At 40.8% G+C, this 19,314-nt stretch overlaps 1 protein-coding gene and 1 long non-coding RNA gene across 3 annotated transcripts in view; one reads left to right on the forward strand and one right to left on the reverse strand.

The window, feature by feature from the left end:
- Positions 1-14,116, forward strand: part of LOC119498264 — a 49,317-nt gene extending 35,201 nt beyond the window's left edge. The window contains exons 4-7 of the long non-coding RNA XR_005209097.1: positions 2,628-2,810; positions 8,167-8,363; positions 11,901-12,155; positions 13,981-14,116. This is a non-coding gene — a long non-coding RNA (uncharacterized LOC119498264). The remainder of the gene's footprint in view (positions 1-2,627; positions 2,811-8,166; positions 8,364-11,900; positions 12,156-13,980) is intronic.
- kcnj9 (potassium inwardly rectifying channel subfamily J member 9) lies at positions 47-18,183 on the reverse strand. 2 transcript variants are annotated; one of them, XM_037786946.1, is made up of 8 exons: positions 17,427-18,183; positions 15,577-16,008; positions 13,975-14,188; positions 11,925-12,126; positions 9,481-9,673; positions 8,142-8,339; positions 2,644-2,774; positions 172-438 (listed from the first exon to the last, which is right to left on the reverse strand). In XM_037786946.1, exons 2-8 carry the CDS (start codon positions 15,872-15,874, stop codon positions 172-174), a joined length of 1,503 nt encoding a protein of 500 aa, XP_037642874.1. In that variant the 5' UTR covers positions 15,875-16,008; positions 17,427-18,183. The 2 variants fall into 2 exon arrangements, with proteins under 2 accessions (XP_037642875.1, XP_037642874.1); XM_037786947.1 differs by lacking the exon at positions 17,427-18,183 and having other exon boundaries at positions 47-438; positions 15,577-15,874.
- Positions 18,184-19,314: the final 1,131 nt, after the last annotated feature.

Consider the following 19,314-nt stretch of genomic DNA (forward strand, 5'->3'; position numbering starts at 1 on the left):
AGACAGAAAAATATCAAGAAATAAACTTTTTCGTATGGTAACATAAGATATGGCATATACTGTAGAACTGGGCCTAATGAAACTACTCATTTGCCTTGAAAGAAAAGATTTGCAAACACTAATTGTGGTGAGGTGGTGATATACTGAAGGTCTTTGTAAACATTGTCTGTTCTAGGCCTCTGATTCGGACTGGTCGGTGGCGACGCTGCCGTTCAGCTCGCCCAGTCCTGTTTGCTCCTGGATGTCCGTCATCTCTCCGACGATGAAGGTCGGCTCCCCTCCTTTGCCGTCGATCGAGCCGCTGTCCGGCTGCTTGGCCGCCTGGTTGGTCAGGGTGGGCTCTTCATCCAGCCTGCTGGAGATGGACCAGTAGAGGTGAGCGTCGAGTCGGGCTGCAGCCAATGAGAGCTCTCGTGCTGAGCAGTTGGGCGAGTCCACCTTTGGGGAAGGGGAAACACGAGAGTTGGTCAAATCACTAAACTCTCGTTTCAGATGTCCACTTGATGAAGATATTAGCATTGCCAAGATGGCAAGAACAAGGCCCATTTACAGAGTCAGGTTTTAGTTAAATGAGTAATTCTACATTTTGGGATATACACTTATTTGCTTCCTTGCTGAGAAGATTGACACTGCTGTACTGTACAAAAAATATTAAGTTACAGCCGGGGGTCAGTTGGCTTCGCTTAGCTTAGCTTAAAGACTGGAAACATCCACCTACCATCACCTTTAAAGCGCACTAATTAAAGCTGCAGTAGGCAGTATATTTTTGGCATCATAGGGCAAAAAATCCATAATAACCTTTCAGCATATTGTAATTCAAGTGTTCTGAGAGATAACTAGACTTCTGCACCTCCTCATGGCTCTGTTTTCAGACTTTAAAAAAATCTAGCATTCCAATTGGCTGTGCTCCGGTCATGTGACCGGAACTTGGTGTTCTTTCACCAGATTTCACAATGGCGGCGGCGTCACAAACTTTCTCATTTTACAGCTAAACTGTACACTACAATACGATTCTGAAAACATTTGAGGCAAGAAATAGGCATTAACGTAACAATAATGCGTAAATATAATATTGATTCATATTTGAGCAGCGCTGCCTAGTTTGACCGTTTGGTCGGAGTTCGCGAGTGATTGACAGCTGATGCCTGTGACGGGAGACTCTGGCCAATCACAGGTCATTTCAGAGAGAGAGCGTTCATATTGGCTGTGCTCCAGCTGGTGGGCGGTGCTTGGTATTTCCTCAACAGATCTCAATATGGCTGCTCTCATTTTACAGCTAAACCGTGCACTACAAGATGATTCTGAAAACATTTGAGGAGAGAAATAGACAGTACAGTAACAGAATATTGATTCATATTTGATCAGCGCTGCCTAGTTTGACCGTTTGATCAGAGTTTGCGAGTGATTTACAGCCGGCTCATAGACGGCAGACTCCACATCAGCTTTGACTGGTTGTTTTCCTCCGGGCTGTGAAATCCTGTAGATGCCATTAGGAGCACCGGAGGACACAGAGGCACATGATTTTTTTTTTTCATATTACCTGTCTCATGCACTACTGTCAGGATATAGTGACCGTTTTATAAAAATAACTTTTTTTAATCATATTTGCTCCATTTCTACCCACTGCTGCTTTCACGTATTCATTCTCGTTCTCATTTGTTTGACCTGTACAAAAAATTCCTTGGGCGCTATCTTAAAGTGGCGTACAACGCAGCGCAACTGTCATTGTTATTTTCAAACTGACGCAGTTGTCATTTTCACTCCCATGTTGTGTAAGTAGCAAATGTACTTGCTTTCCCAAAAATGTCAAACTATTCCTTTAAATGTTGTATTTACTTTACCAGTAAATCCTTTTCTCGTCCACCTGCATCGTCTATAATTTAGGGTAAAACCTACTTTGGGGATCAATATGTGGAACTCACCCACAGAAGTCAAAACACACCATGAATAGGATCATTTTAGTGTATTATTATTATTGTATTACTGTTTGTGCTCTGCGTTGTTTTGTGTGTGTTTTCCCACTGAGTTATGTGCATTCGTATGAAAGCTCATCGAGGGATAGGCATGGGTTATAAAAGTTCTGGTGTGTGGCATCGGTCCATGCTATGTCCCTACCGAAATAAACATGAAATAAATACTTCACTTAGAGTTCCTGCATTTCCCAGCATGCCTTTTAACAACCCCAGGAGAACAAGCGTGAGAATTCAGCTGTTGGTTCTACATGTAGGTGGAGACAGGAATAGGGATAACAACTTTACTCAAACACTTGTTGTTGGTAGTCGGCGCTAGAACTGGTATGTTTGCCTCTTCCGATAAATTGTTTAACAGCGGTGAAAAATGGAAAAATAGTTTGGCATTTATGATGAAATGTTTTAAATTGTTGAAGCATTTTCTGCTACCAAACACCATTATGACTACAGACTTCAGAAATCTGCCGCAGAAATGCAAGGTACACTCCCCACACATGTTGCAAGTAGCTGTTGTATTAACAGAAAACAAGTGTTTTTAGGAAGACTTGCTTTTTCTCTCTGGCTTATATATGGTGGTTTGATCCCTATTTCACATGAGACAGCTCACCCTGGTTACCAAATCAAACACCCCTATATTATCCTGTGGTTTGTCCCCAGCTTCGACAGACGTTACCTCAAAGGTGTGATGAAAGGCTCCGTAGTCGATGTCAAAGAAGCCCTCTGCCAGCGACATCATCGGGCTAAACCTGTGACCCCACATCACCTCCTCCGCTAGATAGGAGCTCCTCGCCTGGCACGTCATCCCTGCACACACACACACACACAAACACAAGCATACTGGTGAGTACATACATCCATTATGCCTCACAATGTTTGTTCAGATACATAACTGGGATTGTCTAACCACTAAAAGTCCTCACCTAAGACTCGCAGATTATTAATTTAGTCACAAACAGTTTAATTGGCAAGCTGTCTTTATATGAACATTCTCTGCAGCCGAGTTATTAGGACCGTCGGCTACTTCTTTGTAACTCTCCACCTCACTCTGACTAAGGAAATCAATATTTGGAGTGGGCAGAGAGGCCACCTTTACCTCATGGAAGACACATCATGAATAGCTCTGATACACTGAATTCCTGCCAAACAGTGAGGAACAGTTGAGAATATTTTCCTCTCAGAATGAATCTGACATAACACAACATGAGAAGGGGATAAATAAAAACAGATAAACATATGGCCCTTCTAAATCCTTCCACGGTACAGGTAACTTATTTGTTCTTGCCGGACTCTGTTTATACCAGATTTTGTAGTTTTTAGACAGTAGAACAAGTCCAAGTCAATGTAGCCAACGTCATGAAATATAATACTTAGAGGCGTTAAACTCTGCTTCTAAATATGTAACCTCTGAGGGGATCTATGAGCAGAGATAACAGGTATAGCCCAGCTGCTGTGAACGATTCTCACCCTCAATATACCGTGAATCCAGACCTCTTAAAGTTTTGGTGAGTTTGGTGAAAAACCTCTTGAGGCTGGGGGGTGTTGAATCCCAAGCAAATTGTGACTAACAGTGACTGTTCAACGCCGTTTTGTGTTCGTCATGGAACACAATCCAATGTAAGTTCCGTGCGACTACCGGTACAAACATTTACTTGTAAACTGCTCAAACTGATAGACATTTAATTTATTCTACTTTATTGTCATACAGATGTCAACAACATAAAGTACATAGATTGGATTTAGGATCAAATATACCCTTGTCCAGTCTAGAAAACGGTAGACATGTTCATTAGATTGTAAATTGTTGAATATTTTATATATACAGACGTAGGCAAAGTTGTTGGTAACGTTCCGTTAAAGAGAGAAAAACCCACAATGGTCACTGAAATAACTTGAAACTGACAAAAGTAATAATAAATAAAAATTCACTGAAAATTAACTAATGAAAATCAGATATTGTTTTTGAATTATGGTTCAGCAGAATCATTTAAAAAAACAAACTAATGAAACTGGCCTAGACAAAAATGATGGTAACATTAACTTAATATTTTGTTGCACAACCTTTTGAGGCAATCACTGCAATCAAGTGATTTCTGTAACTCTCAATGAGACTTCTGCACCTGTCGACAGGTATGTTGGCCCACTCCTCGTGAGCAAACTGCTCCAGCTGTCTCAGGTTTGAAGGGTGCCTTCTCCGAATGCATGTTTCAGCTCCTTCCACAGATGTTCAATAGGATTTAGATCAGGGCTCATAGAAGGCCACTTCAGAATAGTCCAATGTTTTGTTCTTAGCCATTCTTGGGTGTTTTTAGCTGTGTTTTGGGTCATTATCCTGTTTGAGGACCCATGACCTGCAACTGAGACCAAGCTTTCTGACACTGGGCAGCACATTTCGCTCCAGAATGCCTTGATAGTCTTGAGATTTCATTGCACCCTGCACAGATTCAAGACACCCTGTGGCAGATGCAACAAAGCAGCCCCATAACATAACCGAGCCTCCTCCATGTTTCACATTAGGTACAGTGTTCTTTTCTTTGGATGCTTCATTTTTGCGTCTGTGAACATAGAGCTGATGTGACTTGCCAAAAAGCTCCAGTTTTGTCTCATCTGTCCAAAGGACATTCTCCCAGAACCTTTGTGGCTTGTCAATATGCATTTTGGCAAATTCCAGTCTCACTTTTTTATGATTTGGTGTCCTCCTGGGTCGTCTTCCATTAAGTCCACTTTGGCTCAAACAGTGACGGATGGTGCGATCTGACACTGATGTACCTTGACCTTGGAGTTCACCTCTAATCTCTTTGGAAGTTGTTCTGGGCTCTTTGGTTACCATTCGTATTATCCGTCTCTTCAATATGTCATCAATTTTCCCCTTGCGGCCACGTCCAGGGAGGTTGGCTACAGTCCCATGGACCTTAAACTTCTGAATAATATGAGCAGCTGTAGTCACAGGAACATCAAGCTGCTTGGAGATGGTCTTATAGCCTTTACCTTTAACATGAAGGTCTATAATGTTCTTTCTGATCTCCTGAGACAACTCTCTCCTTAGCTTTCTGTGGTCCATGTTCAGTGTGGTACACACCATGATGCCAAACAGCACAGTGACTACTTTTCACCCTTTAAATAGGCAGACTGACTGATTACAAGTTTGAAGATACCTGTGATGCTAATTACAGGACACACCTTAGTTTAATATGTCCCTATGGTCACATTATTTTACATCTTTTCTAGGGGTACCATCATTTTTGTATAGGCCAGTTTCATTAGTTTGTTTTTTTTAAATGATTCTGCTGAACCATAATTCAAAAACAATATCTGATTTTCATTAGTTAATTTTCAGTGAATTTTTATTTATTATTACTTTTGTCAGTTTCAAGTTATTTCAGTGACCATTGTGGGTTTTTCTCTCTTTAACGGAACGTTACCAACAACTTTGCCTACGTCTGTATATATAACATATACAGTATATATATTTATTAATGTTTAACCACTATCAGGAGTTATAACTTAACTTCAACTGTGAAATACTGACTTAACAGTACAATAATTCAGTACAATAATTCAGCTGTGCAATGATCTGGTTCACTCCGGCATTAACACTGCATTTATTAATACAGTACATTTAAATTAATATTCTTATTTTACACTATTCTTGCATTTTTATTATTTGCATAGATCATATTTTCAGCATTATTATTTGCACTGTATGTTATATATATTTTCTTATGATTTTCTCAATGTTTTTTGTGAGGGTGTAGGGGCTCGATTTGAATTGGGCCTTAGTCACTAAGGGCTCAGTGCCTTGCTCAAGGGTAGATGAGTGTTCACTGACACGAATTAGCTGGTGTGGGGATGAAGATGGTTTCTCTGCCTGCTTGTTGCATATACTGTAAGGCTGTGTTCACACTACAAACGACAAAAGCAACAAAACAGGCAGCGCGACCAGCTGCATTGTCACCGAGTTGCCGTTGAGGTTTTGCTCAAGGGCTCTTCGATGTAGTTATGTCATTAAATAGCGCTGGAAACTGGCTGACGGAAACACTGAAAAAATTTTCAGACGGAACGGAACAGGTTGAAACAAAAACATATGATTGGTTGATGCTTCACTGTGTCACTGGAGCGAGTTGAAACCTGTTCAACTTTATTTGTAAAGTGTCAGGCGTCAGTTTGCAGCTTCATGTCACCAGCCCTCGTCGAAAATGACTTGAAGCCTGTTGCCGTGTCGATCATAGTGTGAACACAACCTAACACCATTTAATCGTCTCCCAATACAAAGTTTTTGAAAGACTTCTCTTTTGTGATGAGAACATACAGTAAGAGAACACAAAAACATCCCTCCAACGATCACTTGCTCCAGCGACTTCCAGCTTTTGTCCCCTTTATATAACACATTCACTTATCTACTCATATCTAAATATATACATGTATATTTCCTCTGTAATCATAACATCATAAGGCTCTAAAAGCTTCCCGAAGGACTGAGAAGAGATGGAGAGCTCTCAAACAATAGATTGCAGATCTAAACTCAGACATCCTGGAAGGGGAATTTCATTTTCTAATGGACAGGGTTTGCTTTCTGTAAAACAGTGATGGTATTACTGTAATATCACACAGTTGTATGCATCTACAAGATTAATTTCCTAATGCCCAGTACTTGTTGTTGCAGCAGCCAAACATGCATTTACAACATAGAGGCCATTAGATGTTTACAGTCAAATTAAATTGCAAGGTATTATTTCCCATACAAAACAATGCTGTTAGGTTGTTATATTTTATAACATATTTTATCATTTTAAATCAATAACAAATCCCATAAAACCCTTGAGTAATAGAATATTGGTAATGTTATTATTTATATGGCTTGTACCTTAATAAATTAAAAAAATGCAATCAGCTCAATATAGCTGCATTTGTTTGTGTCACTATTTCCAGTATTCACTATACAGTGATTTTTAACAGCACATTTTTGCATCGCCCATATTTTCATTTCATATGCGAACATAAGAAGATATAATCATGTCCTGCTCAGTCACTTTTATGTTGATTATTTGATCTGTCTTGAATGCTGACATGTAGTGTAAAGCGCTTTGAGTGGTGGAAAGACTAGAAAGGAGCTATATACTGTAAATGGAAGTCTATTTACCATTTACCATAGTCACCGTGATGTCACCCATCGGTTTGTGGACTGTCGTTTTGAAGCCTCGAGTTCGGCATTTTGGTCGTCGCCATCCTGGTTATTTGCAACCAGAAGTGACACGAGAGGGTGGAGCTCAGTACAACCAAACGCTGAATAAGACATTTTAGGAGACCATAAAGTTATAATTAACTTTCATGAACTGAAAACACGCTGTGAAAGGATTCAAGTTCTAAGACGAAAACACGGACAACTACCAGACCGGACAACGCCGTGGTAGCGACTTGTCATCATCGCAAGGTAGCCACGCCCTGAAACCAACGCCCTCTCATCCTAACTCGTCATATACTGACGCTTTGTCAGACCCCTCTGCGTCACTTTTTGGTCGCAGTAAACTCGTACTTAATGTTGTAGTGAGTAAACAAAAACACTTGCTTAGGTTCAGGTAATAAAACCCCCATAGTTAGGTTTGCCCATGTCTGCCTGTTTATTCACTTCAGGGGCGCGGTGATCCCGCGGATCCCAGCTGGACGTCAGATGAGTAGGCGGCCCTTAATGTGGCCAGGACGCATTTGCGTACACACTGCTAAAAGAATGTGGTCATATGTGGCCCAGACCACCTCTGAATGTGGTCTGAGTGATCCGATCTCAATGCGTCCTCAATGCGTCTTGAGTCTGTTCACACATGTACTTAGAGCTGTCCACTTGTGATCCGATCACTGAGGACGCATGTTAATACCAGATGTGAACAGGGCCTAAATGGAACCATAATTTACTAAATGAACATCATGCTGTAATGAAGAAGACTTGAAACTAACGATTGAGACCATAAACTCATGTTTACAATGTTTACTGAGGTAATAAATCAAGTAAGAAGTAGACTTCTTTTAGCAACCGGAGGAGTCGCCCCCTGCTGGCTATTAGAAAGAATGCAAGTTTAAGGCACTTGTGCATTGGCTTCACTTTTCAGAAACCCAGTCAGTCTAGTTGCCCACTGGTTTGCATTCTCAGCACTTGACAACAATGTTTAACCCGTTCCTCACCGGTTGCTTCCACCATTCCCTCCAGGATGACCACGATCTCAAAGTCCTCCTTCTCCAGCTGGGACTGCGACATGTCCCAGAAGGGCGAATGTGTGTCAATCTCATGGGAGATCACCAGCGGAGAGACCAGGAAGAGACGATCATCTCCCGTCTCAAAGCCCACGCTGATGTCTGTCTGGTCCAGAGGGATGAACTCACCTGAAGGAGACAATAAAGTAGGAGGTGAGGAAAGAGAAAGGAGGAGATGAGCACTTTTCCTTTATCAATAAATCAAGATCCTCCTGATTGTGTCATAACAGCATAACCATAGAATCTACTCATTTGGAAAAAAAAACTTTTCCACCTCTGGTAGTTGTAGTAGAGGTATGTAGTTGTCATAGTGGAAACAGTAGTAATTGTACAAGTAGTAGTTGTGGTTGCTGTAGTAGTCATCGTAGTAGTCACATTAGTATCGTTAGTTGGGCTGTGTATTGGCAAGAATTTGGGGATACGATACATATCATGATACAGGGGTGACGATTCAATATATTGTGATACTCTAAGCAAGGCGATATATTCTGATTTCTTTCAAATCTCATTTTAGGAAAACTGTCATAGTATGAAGACACACCACCATATGTATAAAAACTGAGTTAAAAAGTCACTATGTGAAAAGGCTTCTATGGGGACTAACATCATTACACATGAATACAATTGGGCTTATTGGACCCAAAAGAGTCTCATCTTTCCAATGATACCCAATTTATGCAATTCCAAGACTGTTTAGGGACCCCAGTATGTAAATACCCCAGTAAATAACACACTTATGCTGCATGCAAAAAGCTTCATGTTTTTTGCCCCAAACTGCATGTGATTATCATAAAGTGGGCATGTCTGGAAAGGGGAGACTTGTGGGTACCCATAGAATATTAATATTAATATATTTTTATTCACATATATTGAGGTTAGATGTCAAGGGACCCCTTTGAAAATAGCCATGCTAGTTTTTCCTCGCCAAAATTTAAAGTAACTTTGGAGCGTTATTTAGCATCCTTGCGACATGCAGGTACGTGGCTGGTACCAATGTATTCCTTATATAAATTATTTACACACTCTAGCTTTAAAATTGAGGCCACTTCAACCTCCCGAAAGACAGAATACCGACCGGGTCCGCCGGCGGGCCATCAGATTTTTAAGAGGATAATTAAAAATCGATACAGCGTTTTGGAGAATCGATCGCAAAACATAATATCGCAATACTAAATACTGTAACTCATCTATATTTTCTTATACCCCTAATTGTTAGTGAGTAAAATGTGTACCGATACTATCATTAATGGTCTTAATCTGGTCGTCTCACCCTCCTGAGTCTGTTTGGACTTGATGAGCTTGGCCCTCATGTTGGCCCCGACGATGTGGGAGCTCCGAAGGTCGCCCACCCTGAACATCAGACAGAGCTTGTCGTCTCGCAGAGAGATGACGGCGTGTTTGGAGAACACCAGCGTCTCTGCCCGTTTGTTGGGCTGCGAGATCTTCACAAACATGCAGCCGACCTGGACAGAGAGGAGTAGGGAGGGCGGGGGGGTAGGGTGACAGAGAGGTGACAACTCAAAGACAGACAGAGCGATGCAAAAGGCTTAAATATTTACAATAACTGGAAAAGCAGAGGAATAAAGAAAAATTAGTTTTTCGTAATTAACACTGATGTAGACTGCACAGCTGTGAGTGCTGAATACATTGAAAGCTTGTCTATTTTTTCAATAGAGCTGGCTATTTCCAGTGTTAAAACACAGTAGTGACACTTGAATTAACCTCAGACTCACTCATTTTTTTATATGAATAATAAAACAGCCCAGTTGCTAATATGGCATGTTTCCAGCTCGCAAACATGCATAAACATGATTCTGCTCGGACGTCGGTGTGTGGATTCATCCTCATCAAGAGAGTGCTTACTCGGCGGGAAAAATCAAGCTCCATCAGCACTTTCAAAGTAAATCTTCTTTTTCAGGAAGCGTACCATCTGCTCCAAATGAATGTCATTTCGTCTTGATAGTATTGATGCATACACTCTTCTTTCTCTCTCTCAAAAAAACGTGTATTCATTTTTTGATTCTAGTTTAGCTAACAGGAGGCCTTCTTCTAATCAAACACTCAGGTCAAACAGCATTTACATTTGCTTTAGCTTATTTAGGCGCCTTTCTTCATGAAAGGTGGCTTTTTTTCCCCCAAATGAAATTAGATCATTTGACTAAGAATCTGAATTTTGTATGCTTTTTATTTATTTATTTTTTTTAACCTGACCTCCTGATGTGCTATAGCAGGTTTGAAGGTCACTATGTGTTGGACAAAGATCTGTAAACTATAAATAATAAGTATGAGATAAGTCCTCACCAAGGTCAGCAATAATTCAGTTTCAGTAAAGGCAAAAAATATATATATTTAATGAATATGTCTTGTAATTTTAGGTTTCATTACAAAATATTGGAACATTTGATTTAGAAGTTCCTCGATAAGTGAAATTCTCCGTGATTTATGGCAAGTCTAATAGTCTCAAAATCAAAATACTTTGTGAGATGCAAAAAGAGAAATATAATCATGTTTTATTTTCCTCAAATGAACACAATAATCTTGGCTATCAATAATATTAATAAGGTTGCCCCTTCCTAGTCGATTAGTCGGCTAATCGGTCGTTTTGGTTTTAGTCGACTAAGATTTCTTTAGTCGATAAGTCGTTTTTTATGCTTTTTTCATGCTGAATGACTTATTTCCAAGAAACTTCTGAGCACATTTCTGGTAAACACCAGATTTAAAGTGGCGCTTTTGTGTGATTCTTTGTGTAGAAACACCGTTTTACAGATCTGTCGATTAAATCAACTAAACGATTATAGTCGACAAAATCGTGTTAATCGACTACGAATTTCAAACCAATTCAAACCGTAAATATTAACCACAATACATAATACCTTCAAAGTAGGGCTGTCAATCGATTGAAATAGTTAATCACAATTAATCGCAAATGAATCACACATTTTGTATCTTTTTAAAATGTACCTTAAAGGGAGATTTGTCAAGTATTTAATACTCTTATCAACATGGGAGTGGACAAATATGCTTGTTTTATGCAATGTATGCATATATGTATTATTGGAAATCAATTAATAACACAAAACAATGACAGATATTGTCCAGAAACCCTCACAGGTACTGCATTTAGCATAAAAAATATGCTCCAATCATAACATGGCAAACTGCAGCCCAACAGGCAACAACAGCTGTCAGTGTGTCAGTGTGCTGACTTGACTATGACTTGCCCCAAACTGCATGTGATTATCATAAAGTGGGCATGTCTGTAAAGGGGAGACTCGTGGGTACCAATAGAACTCATTTTCATTCACATATCTTGAAGTCAGAGGTCAAGGGACCCCTTTAAAAATGACCATGCCAGTTTTTCTTTGCCAAAATTTAGCGTAGGTTTGGAGTGTTAGTTAGCCTCCTCCTCGACAAGCTAGTATGACATGGTTGGTACCAATGGATTCATTAGGTATTCTAGTTTCATTTGATACCAGCATCTAGCTGTAGCAGTATCTTCACTCTAGCTTTGAAACTGAGCCCACTACCACCTTAAATTCACAAATTGCATTAATGCATTAAAGAAATTAGTGGCAGTAAAACGAATTTGCATTAATTATTATCGCGTTATCTTTGACAGCCCTACTTCAAAATAATCTGAATCCAATCTTTTGACAATTAGTTTCTGAAAATTATTTCCCCATTTCTCAGTCATGCAGCAGCCATGGTGCTCACCATGAAGGCGTTGACCATTGAGCCCAGTATAGCTTGCAGCAGCAGCAGCATGGTGCCCACTGGACACTGGTCGGTGATGACGCGGTGGCCGTAGCCAATGGTGGTCTCTGTCTCGATGGAGAAGAGGAAGGCCGAGATGAAGCCGTTGACATTGTTGACGCATGGCGTCCACGTCTCATCCTCCAGATGGTCAAAATCACCCCTTGGGAAGGAACGAAAGGAGGAGAATGTGTGAGAAAAGGGGAAGTGGAGATGGGGTGGGGGGGTGACAAAGTGGGTGTCGGGAGGGAAAAATAGACATAGAGCGAGAAGATTTATATTTATAGAACAGAGGCGCAGAAATATATGTATGACGACTCGTCTCTTCCTTTATATTTACAGTCACCTTTCAGCTCATGCTTATAATGCATAAGAAACATTATTAATGATTAACCTGACGTTCATGCTGTCACTTTTTGTTGATGCTGCAAAAACCTACTTTTTCCATCATAAATCATCACATACAGCATCTTCACTCTGCCGGTTTATCAGTCCTGTGCCACCGCAGATTTTCTTCCCAAGCTACTCGCTACACAGACTAATGTCCCTGATTAACACAGCCCCGGCCAGAGAGAGAGAGCTAATTAATGAAAGTGGTGTTAAGTAGTTTATATAATATATGACTTTTATTGACCTGTGTTGGTGACCAAGGAATTGCAATAACACCGACAGCTCTCTGGCACAGCTTAAGGTGGCCTGTAATTGATATAAGGAGGTCACGATTTTTACGAGACGAAGACGTTAGCTAATTAGAGTGGGGGATCCGGCAGACACATCTAGTGAAGAGGTAACACATCATGATGAAATACACCGTAATGTTAATACTGCTTTGTCATCTGCTTTTTTGGCTGTAAAATTGGGCTTTTTTAGCCTTCGTTGCAGAAACGTCTCGCAACGCTGATCACTCTCGCAGCATCCTCGTCCATCTTTGAGCAATTAAAAAGGTAGTGTTGCCTCGTGACGACCGCGTTTAAGGACATTTTGGCAATATTTTTCTTGCTGAGACTTTGATGAGAAGATAAGTACCACTCTCATGTCACACTCCCATTATGTACGAAGCTACAGCCAGGAGACAGTTAGCTTAGCTTAGCACAAAGACTGCAAACAGGGGGAAACAGCTAGCCTGGCTCTGCCTACCAGCACCTCTAAAGCTCACAAATAAACACGTTATATATCTTGTATGTTACATTGTGGATTTGTCTGGGTTAAACAAAGGTAAGCTAACCATCTCCTGGCTGTAGCTTCATATTTAACATACAGACATAAGAGCGGAGTCTTCCCATCTAACTCTTGGCAAGAAAGCGAATAAGCACATTCCCCAAAATGTCAAACTATTCCTTTAAAGCAGCAGTGGGTAGAAATGGAGCAAATATGATTAAAAAAAGTTATTTTTATAAACCAATCACTATATCCTGACAGTAGTGCATGAGACAGGTAATCTGAAAAAAAAAAATCATGTGTCTCTGTGTCCTCCGGTGTTCCTAACGGCATCTGCAAGATTTCATAGACCGGAGGAAAACAACCAATCAGAGCTGATATGGAGTCTGCTGTCTCTGAGCAGCTGTCAATCACTCGCAAACTCTGACCAAATGGTCAAACTAGGCAGCGCTGATCAAATATGAATCAATATTCTGTTACTATAATGTCTATTTCTCTCCTCAAATGTTTTCAGAATCATCTTGTAGTGTACTGTTCAGCTGTAAAATGAAAAAGTTTGTGACACGACAGCCATGTTGAGATCAGTTGAGGCTATACCAAGCACCGCCCACCAGCCGGAGCACAGCCAATAGGAACGCTCTCTCTCTCTCTGAAATGACCTGTGATTGGCCAAAGTCTCCCGTCACAGGTTTACTTAAACAGAGCCATGAGGAGGTGCAGAAGTCTAATTTTCTCTCAGAACACTTGGGATGTAGCAACATTTGTGTTCAAGCGGAATGAAAATCTGCACACAGCTCAGGACCGAAGAGATCTAAACTTCTTCTTCTTCTTCTTCTTTTTCTCATACTCTTACCTACAGTAGGCTATGAGGTACCAGATGGCCCCGAAGAAGAGCCACGTGACGGCGTAGGCCATGACGAAGACGAAGAGCGAGCAGCGCCAGTTGAGGTCCACCAGCGTGGTGAAGATGTCGGTCAGGTAGCGGTAAGTCTCCCGCATGTTACCGTGCTGCACATTGCAGCGACCGTTCTTCTCCACATAGCGCTGTCTCTTACGCTTAGTCCGGCCTGGTGAGGAGACGGGCGATGGGGGACCATGTGGAGGAGGGGGGGGGAGAGGAGAAGCAACACAATGTGGTTACAGAAGTTTTGCAATATGCATGTACACCCAGCATGATTTTTGGGGCTTTTCTATGAAACAAGGTTGAAGACAAGTCTTCACAGGTGTCTTATAACCCTATGTCCCAAAGAAACCCTTTCAAGACCCTTTAGAATACTTCAAAACATATTACAAGGCTGCATTTCTGAAAAGTTTTGCTGTTTGAAGATACAACTCTGACTGCAGTCAGAGGATGCGAGTTGAATGAAGGCACGTAGAGAGATTGGAGGATAAACAGAGAAAGGTGCCAGGGGACACAACTACTCAGAGAGATGCAGTGTGGCTCAGAGGAAAGCCAGGCTGGTGAAGAACGGATAACAGAAATGAAAACAGACAGGGAAAGACAGGACAACATCATCAAACAGTTGGAGAAGAAAAGCTACAACATTGGACTATAGTTGCTGTACAACCCTAAAGGGAACTGATGATGTTTCTTTGTAGAGAGCGTTTTTCCTGTGGGTGAACCCAGCCACAACTGAGATTATGACACATGTTGGATGCAAAACTATTCTATTTTGGGTTTTTTGTACCCCTGACAACAACAACGGATATTAATCAGTGTGCATCCTTCCAAAACTTAAGTCAATATCTTAACATTTAAAGGAATAATTCAACCCAAAATCTCAGTGTCTCGCCTTTTCTATGATAAATGTCTTCCTGTATGTTGATATTTTGGTATAAATTGAAAAATGAGTCCTGCTCTTTGACTGCTCTTTGAGAAAGTGACACCAAACTGGAAATCTGCCACTGATGTTTTGGATTTGGAAAGGTCCGCTTTAACTGTAAAAATTGTCTAATTTTGTGCTTCTGGCAGTTATCCTTGCACAAAAACAATCTTTAGTTAGCAGTGTTTTTAGGTTTTAGGGTCTTTCAAAAAGATGTACAGCGAAGAGGAGAGAAACTGGGGTGAACAAAGAGTAGAGCTATACTGGAGAAGCCTAATGAAAAAAGATGTGCTGTCAAAATCGCTGAAGGATGAACCACTGCGGCACGGTCCAAATTAGCGATTCACAACTATTTCGACAGAGTTGTGGAGGAGAAGGAGGCGCATTACTTCAGTCGATATACAGTGTGCGTGTGTATGTGTGTGTGTGTGTGTGTGTGTGTGTGCGTGCGTGCGTGCGTGTGTATAGAGAGAAAAAACGATCCAGCCTCCCAATCACTGAGGGAGTAAAATAAATCCCAAAGGGCTCAATAATGATGAGCTAGCAAACTTCATTCTCCAAACTTGAATGAAGTGAGTAGAAAGCAGCCATAACATTTTTGAAACGCGGACGTCACATGCAGATTCACTCACCCCACCCGAATCGCCCCCTCTCCTTCTCCGTCCCCTGGGTCTTCTTCCTGGGCTCGTTGGCTTGGGCATTCCGCTCGGCCAGCTTGGCCTGGAAGGACCTGTTGACCTTGACTAAGGGCGGAGGTGACGATGCTGTCTCTGTGGTGACGACGTTGCCCAGCTCTTCCGACAGGTTGAAGACTCCAGTGGAGGCGGTGACCTCGGTGGCCACCTCCACTTCTTCCCCTTCCCCCTTGTTCTCCACAGGGAGCGAAAGAGAGTCCGGGCGGGAGGGGAATACCGAGTTCTCCAGCGCCATATCGTGTGTGTGTGTGTGTGTGTGTGTGTGTGTGTGTGTGTGTGTCAGGTGTATTAGCGTGTTATTGATATCCTCCCTATGGCAGACTCTGTCCAAAAGCTATTGATTGGACCATTTGTTTGCTCGACTGAAGCCTGGAACGAGGAGAAGAGCACAATGATCAAAAGAAATCATGTAATTGATCAGCTGTTTTGCTGTCAAACTATATCACTGACAAACGATTTTTTTTAAAAGAAATACTTTTAGTTTCTCTCAAGATACTTCTGCTATTTCTACATTAACTAGAATGGCACTCGGAGAACGCAGACCTCCGCCAAGGTGCGTGACTTTAAAAACAGATCACAGTTCACAGCTGGCGGTACCGTGAGGTGGTCGGCTTATTATTAACACAGTGTGTTTCCGTGTAACGTATCTGCGGATGCCTCTCTCATTCAACAGTTATGTCTGTATAACATTGCACTACTTTGTCTCTCATCCCGTCATCTACCGCTTTTTTCTTTCTCACCGCGGACGGCCAGCAGCTCCCGCACACACGTCCACACACGTATCTCTCTGCTCTCAGAAGGAGGCGGGGTCACGCGTCATCAAAGCATCATCAGGTACACACTGCGCATGTGTTATACCCTGTGGACTTAATGTTCTGGCTGATCGGAACCCGGAAAAAAAATTCCCTGAATCCGGATCATGATCCGGATCGCCACCAAAATCAAATGGATTGTTCATTGTGCCACACTCCAACCCTCCAAAACATTACATTCAAATCCATCATGAACTTTTACAGTAATCCTGCTAACAGACAAACAAACCAACAAACCAACAAAACAACACCGGTGAAAACATAACCTCCTTCCCAGGCCTTCGGCCATGGTGGAGATAACAACAAGGCCTATAGCTTCTGTGTTGCTTGCCATACAGATCTGACCTCCTGTGTCTGCCTGTTTTATAATGTCACCTCTGATTAAATGAAGAAAGAAATCACAATGGTTGAGGTTGCTCTTTTTTAAGTCTTAGGAATTAGACATGAAGGGACATGCATACTTGAGCCACTTTCACTGTTTAGCATGTTTCATAAAGCACCTTGGGGTAGGTTTGTATGTGTGTGTGTGTGTGTGTGTGTGTGTGTGTGTGTGTGTGTGTGTGGTTCATGTGTGTGTGTGTGTGTGTGTGTGTGTTGTATAAGTGCACTTGCTGCTATGTTAAACAAGGTTGGTTTATGCTGCAGGCCTGCTGGGATTTCTTACATAAGTGCCATATAAATCTGAAATTCTGTATGTATGTGGCTAGTAGGACATGGTGTACCTCTGACATTATTAGCACAGTAAAATGGACTCCTAGTCCTCTTTTGGCCTGGCATGATGTGCGTCCATTTGGACAAATTGGGGGGTGCACGCAAGAGCAGACTGATGGTGACAATCAAGATGACGCACTACGCCTGATGGATGGATCACAAATAGCTTCTATTAAAAGGTGTCTTGTTAGCCAGCCAATAGGCTAAAGAAAGCAGGCGTGAGGATTAATGTCAGACAGCTATAAGAATGAACAAACATCTTACCTGCTCAGCGTAGCAACTTATAGATGTGTAAGACCTGGATTTGGGCCGATGATTTATCATAAGAAAAACGACAATCTGGTCCAGGAACGAGCCGCGACTGGCAGCCTTGGTTCGATGATGACTCCCATTTCTGGTGTTTACCAGCGACGCAGCAGCATCTGTCCACTCCTGCTCTCCTTTTCCAGGAAAACAAAGAGCACCTCGATGCGACTACTCAGCATTCACAGTAAACAGGAGGCGAAACACACAGCATCCGTGTGAATGATCGCGCATAAAAATGAGAAAAAAAACAACCAATTCAAGTCAAAATCATCAGGGCATCTGTAAGGCATGTGTCGGGCAGTGGACGTGCGAAATGGTGGCAGCAGGATAACCCGGCAGCGTGGAGATCAGCTCCATCATCTATGTGAGCATCTGATGGAGTCAGTCAGGTGTGGAGCTACTGAGCGGTGGAGGATGCTGTCATCAGCCCAGCCCCTCTTACATCCAGCATCCAGCCTGCCTCACACGCTGCTCTATCTCAGGAACACACATGAAAGGCATGTTTTATTGCAATAACATTAATATCGAATGTTTGGTCAAAATGACTGGCATTAAAGCTTATTTAGATTTTTTTTTTATATGGTTTAAATGCAAATCTATTGTGTATTTTTGGCTCTTCTACAATAAAAAATGATTAAGCCATGCCCCTTAAAACCCAGATGAAAATAATTAAGAAAAGATAAGATAAGATAAAATAGAACTTTATTAATCCCGAAGGAAATTCTTGTGCCAGAGATTGCTCAAAATTACAACAAGTTCAAGTGTATAAAATACAATTGTATAAAATAAAAAAGTACTATTTCTAGCACCAGTGCCTAATAGAATAACAATTAAGTCAGATACATTTAGTAAAATGAGTAAATAAGAGAAGATAAGTAAAATAAAAAAGGTAAAGTAAGCTAACAAACAGAAAAATAAGTAATATTACACATGTTGGACATTAATATTGCACACAATGAACAGTGATATTGCAAATAAGAATGTAAAAAGTTAAATATAAATACATATGTAAAAATAGAGCCTTTTTTAACTTCTGCTGATACAGTCACACACTTACTTTATTGTTTCCCTTTTTTCAAGGTTGTTTTCATATATGCAATTTACAGTTCGTAATTGCAATAGTTTATAAACCAATTTTTAAGTAGATGAGCTTATAGACAAACTCATTAAGTACACTAGAGAAAACAACTTCAACATTCAAAATTGAAATAAAATTAAGAAAAGAAATAATAATAATAATAATAATAATAATAATAATAATAATAATGATAAAAAGAAAGAATAGAGTTAAAAAAATACACAAAAAAAACAATAATAATACAAAAATACGAGAGTAATAAATTAAATCAACAAATAAATTAATAGAAAATAAAAAGGGGGGGAGGGGAGCGCAGCGCAGATATATAGTAATATCATTTACATGGGCACACACATGCATCCTCCTTCACGTCAGGTCACCTCCAAGCATATGTATATGTGTATGCGTGTTAACCCATGTAACTATATTTTTCCTTCTGTTAGACTCCATCTCTTCTCAAAAACATCCTCCATACTATTGTGTATTTTTGGCTCTTCTACAAGAAAAAAATGATTAAGCCATGCCCCTTAAAACCCAGATGAAAATAATTAAGATAAGATAAGATAGAACTTTATTAATCCCGAAGGAAATTCTTGTGCCAGAGATTGCTCAAAAATACAACAAAATTACAAGAAGTTCAGGTGTATAAAATTCAAAAAAGTACTATTTCTAGCACCAGTGCCTAATAGAATAACAATTAAGTAAGATACATTTAGTGAAATGAGTACATAACATAAGATAAGTAAAATGAAAAAGCTAAAGTAAGCT

This window comes from Sebastes umbrosus, chromosome 12 (genome assembly GCF_015220745.1).
Source record: "Sebastes umbrosus isolate fSebUmb1 chromosome 12, fSebUmb1.pri, whole genome shotgun sequence".
Classification (NCBI taxonomy): domain Eukaryota; kingdom Metazoa; phylum Chordata; class Actinopteri; order Perciformes; family Sebastidae; genus Sebastes; species Sebastes umbrosus.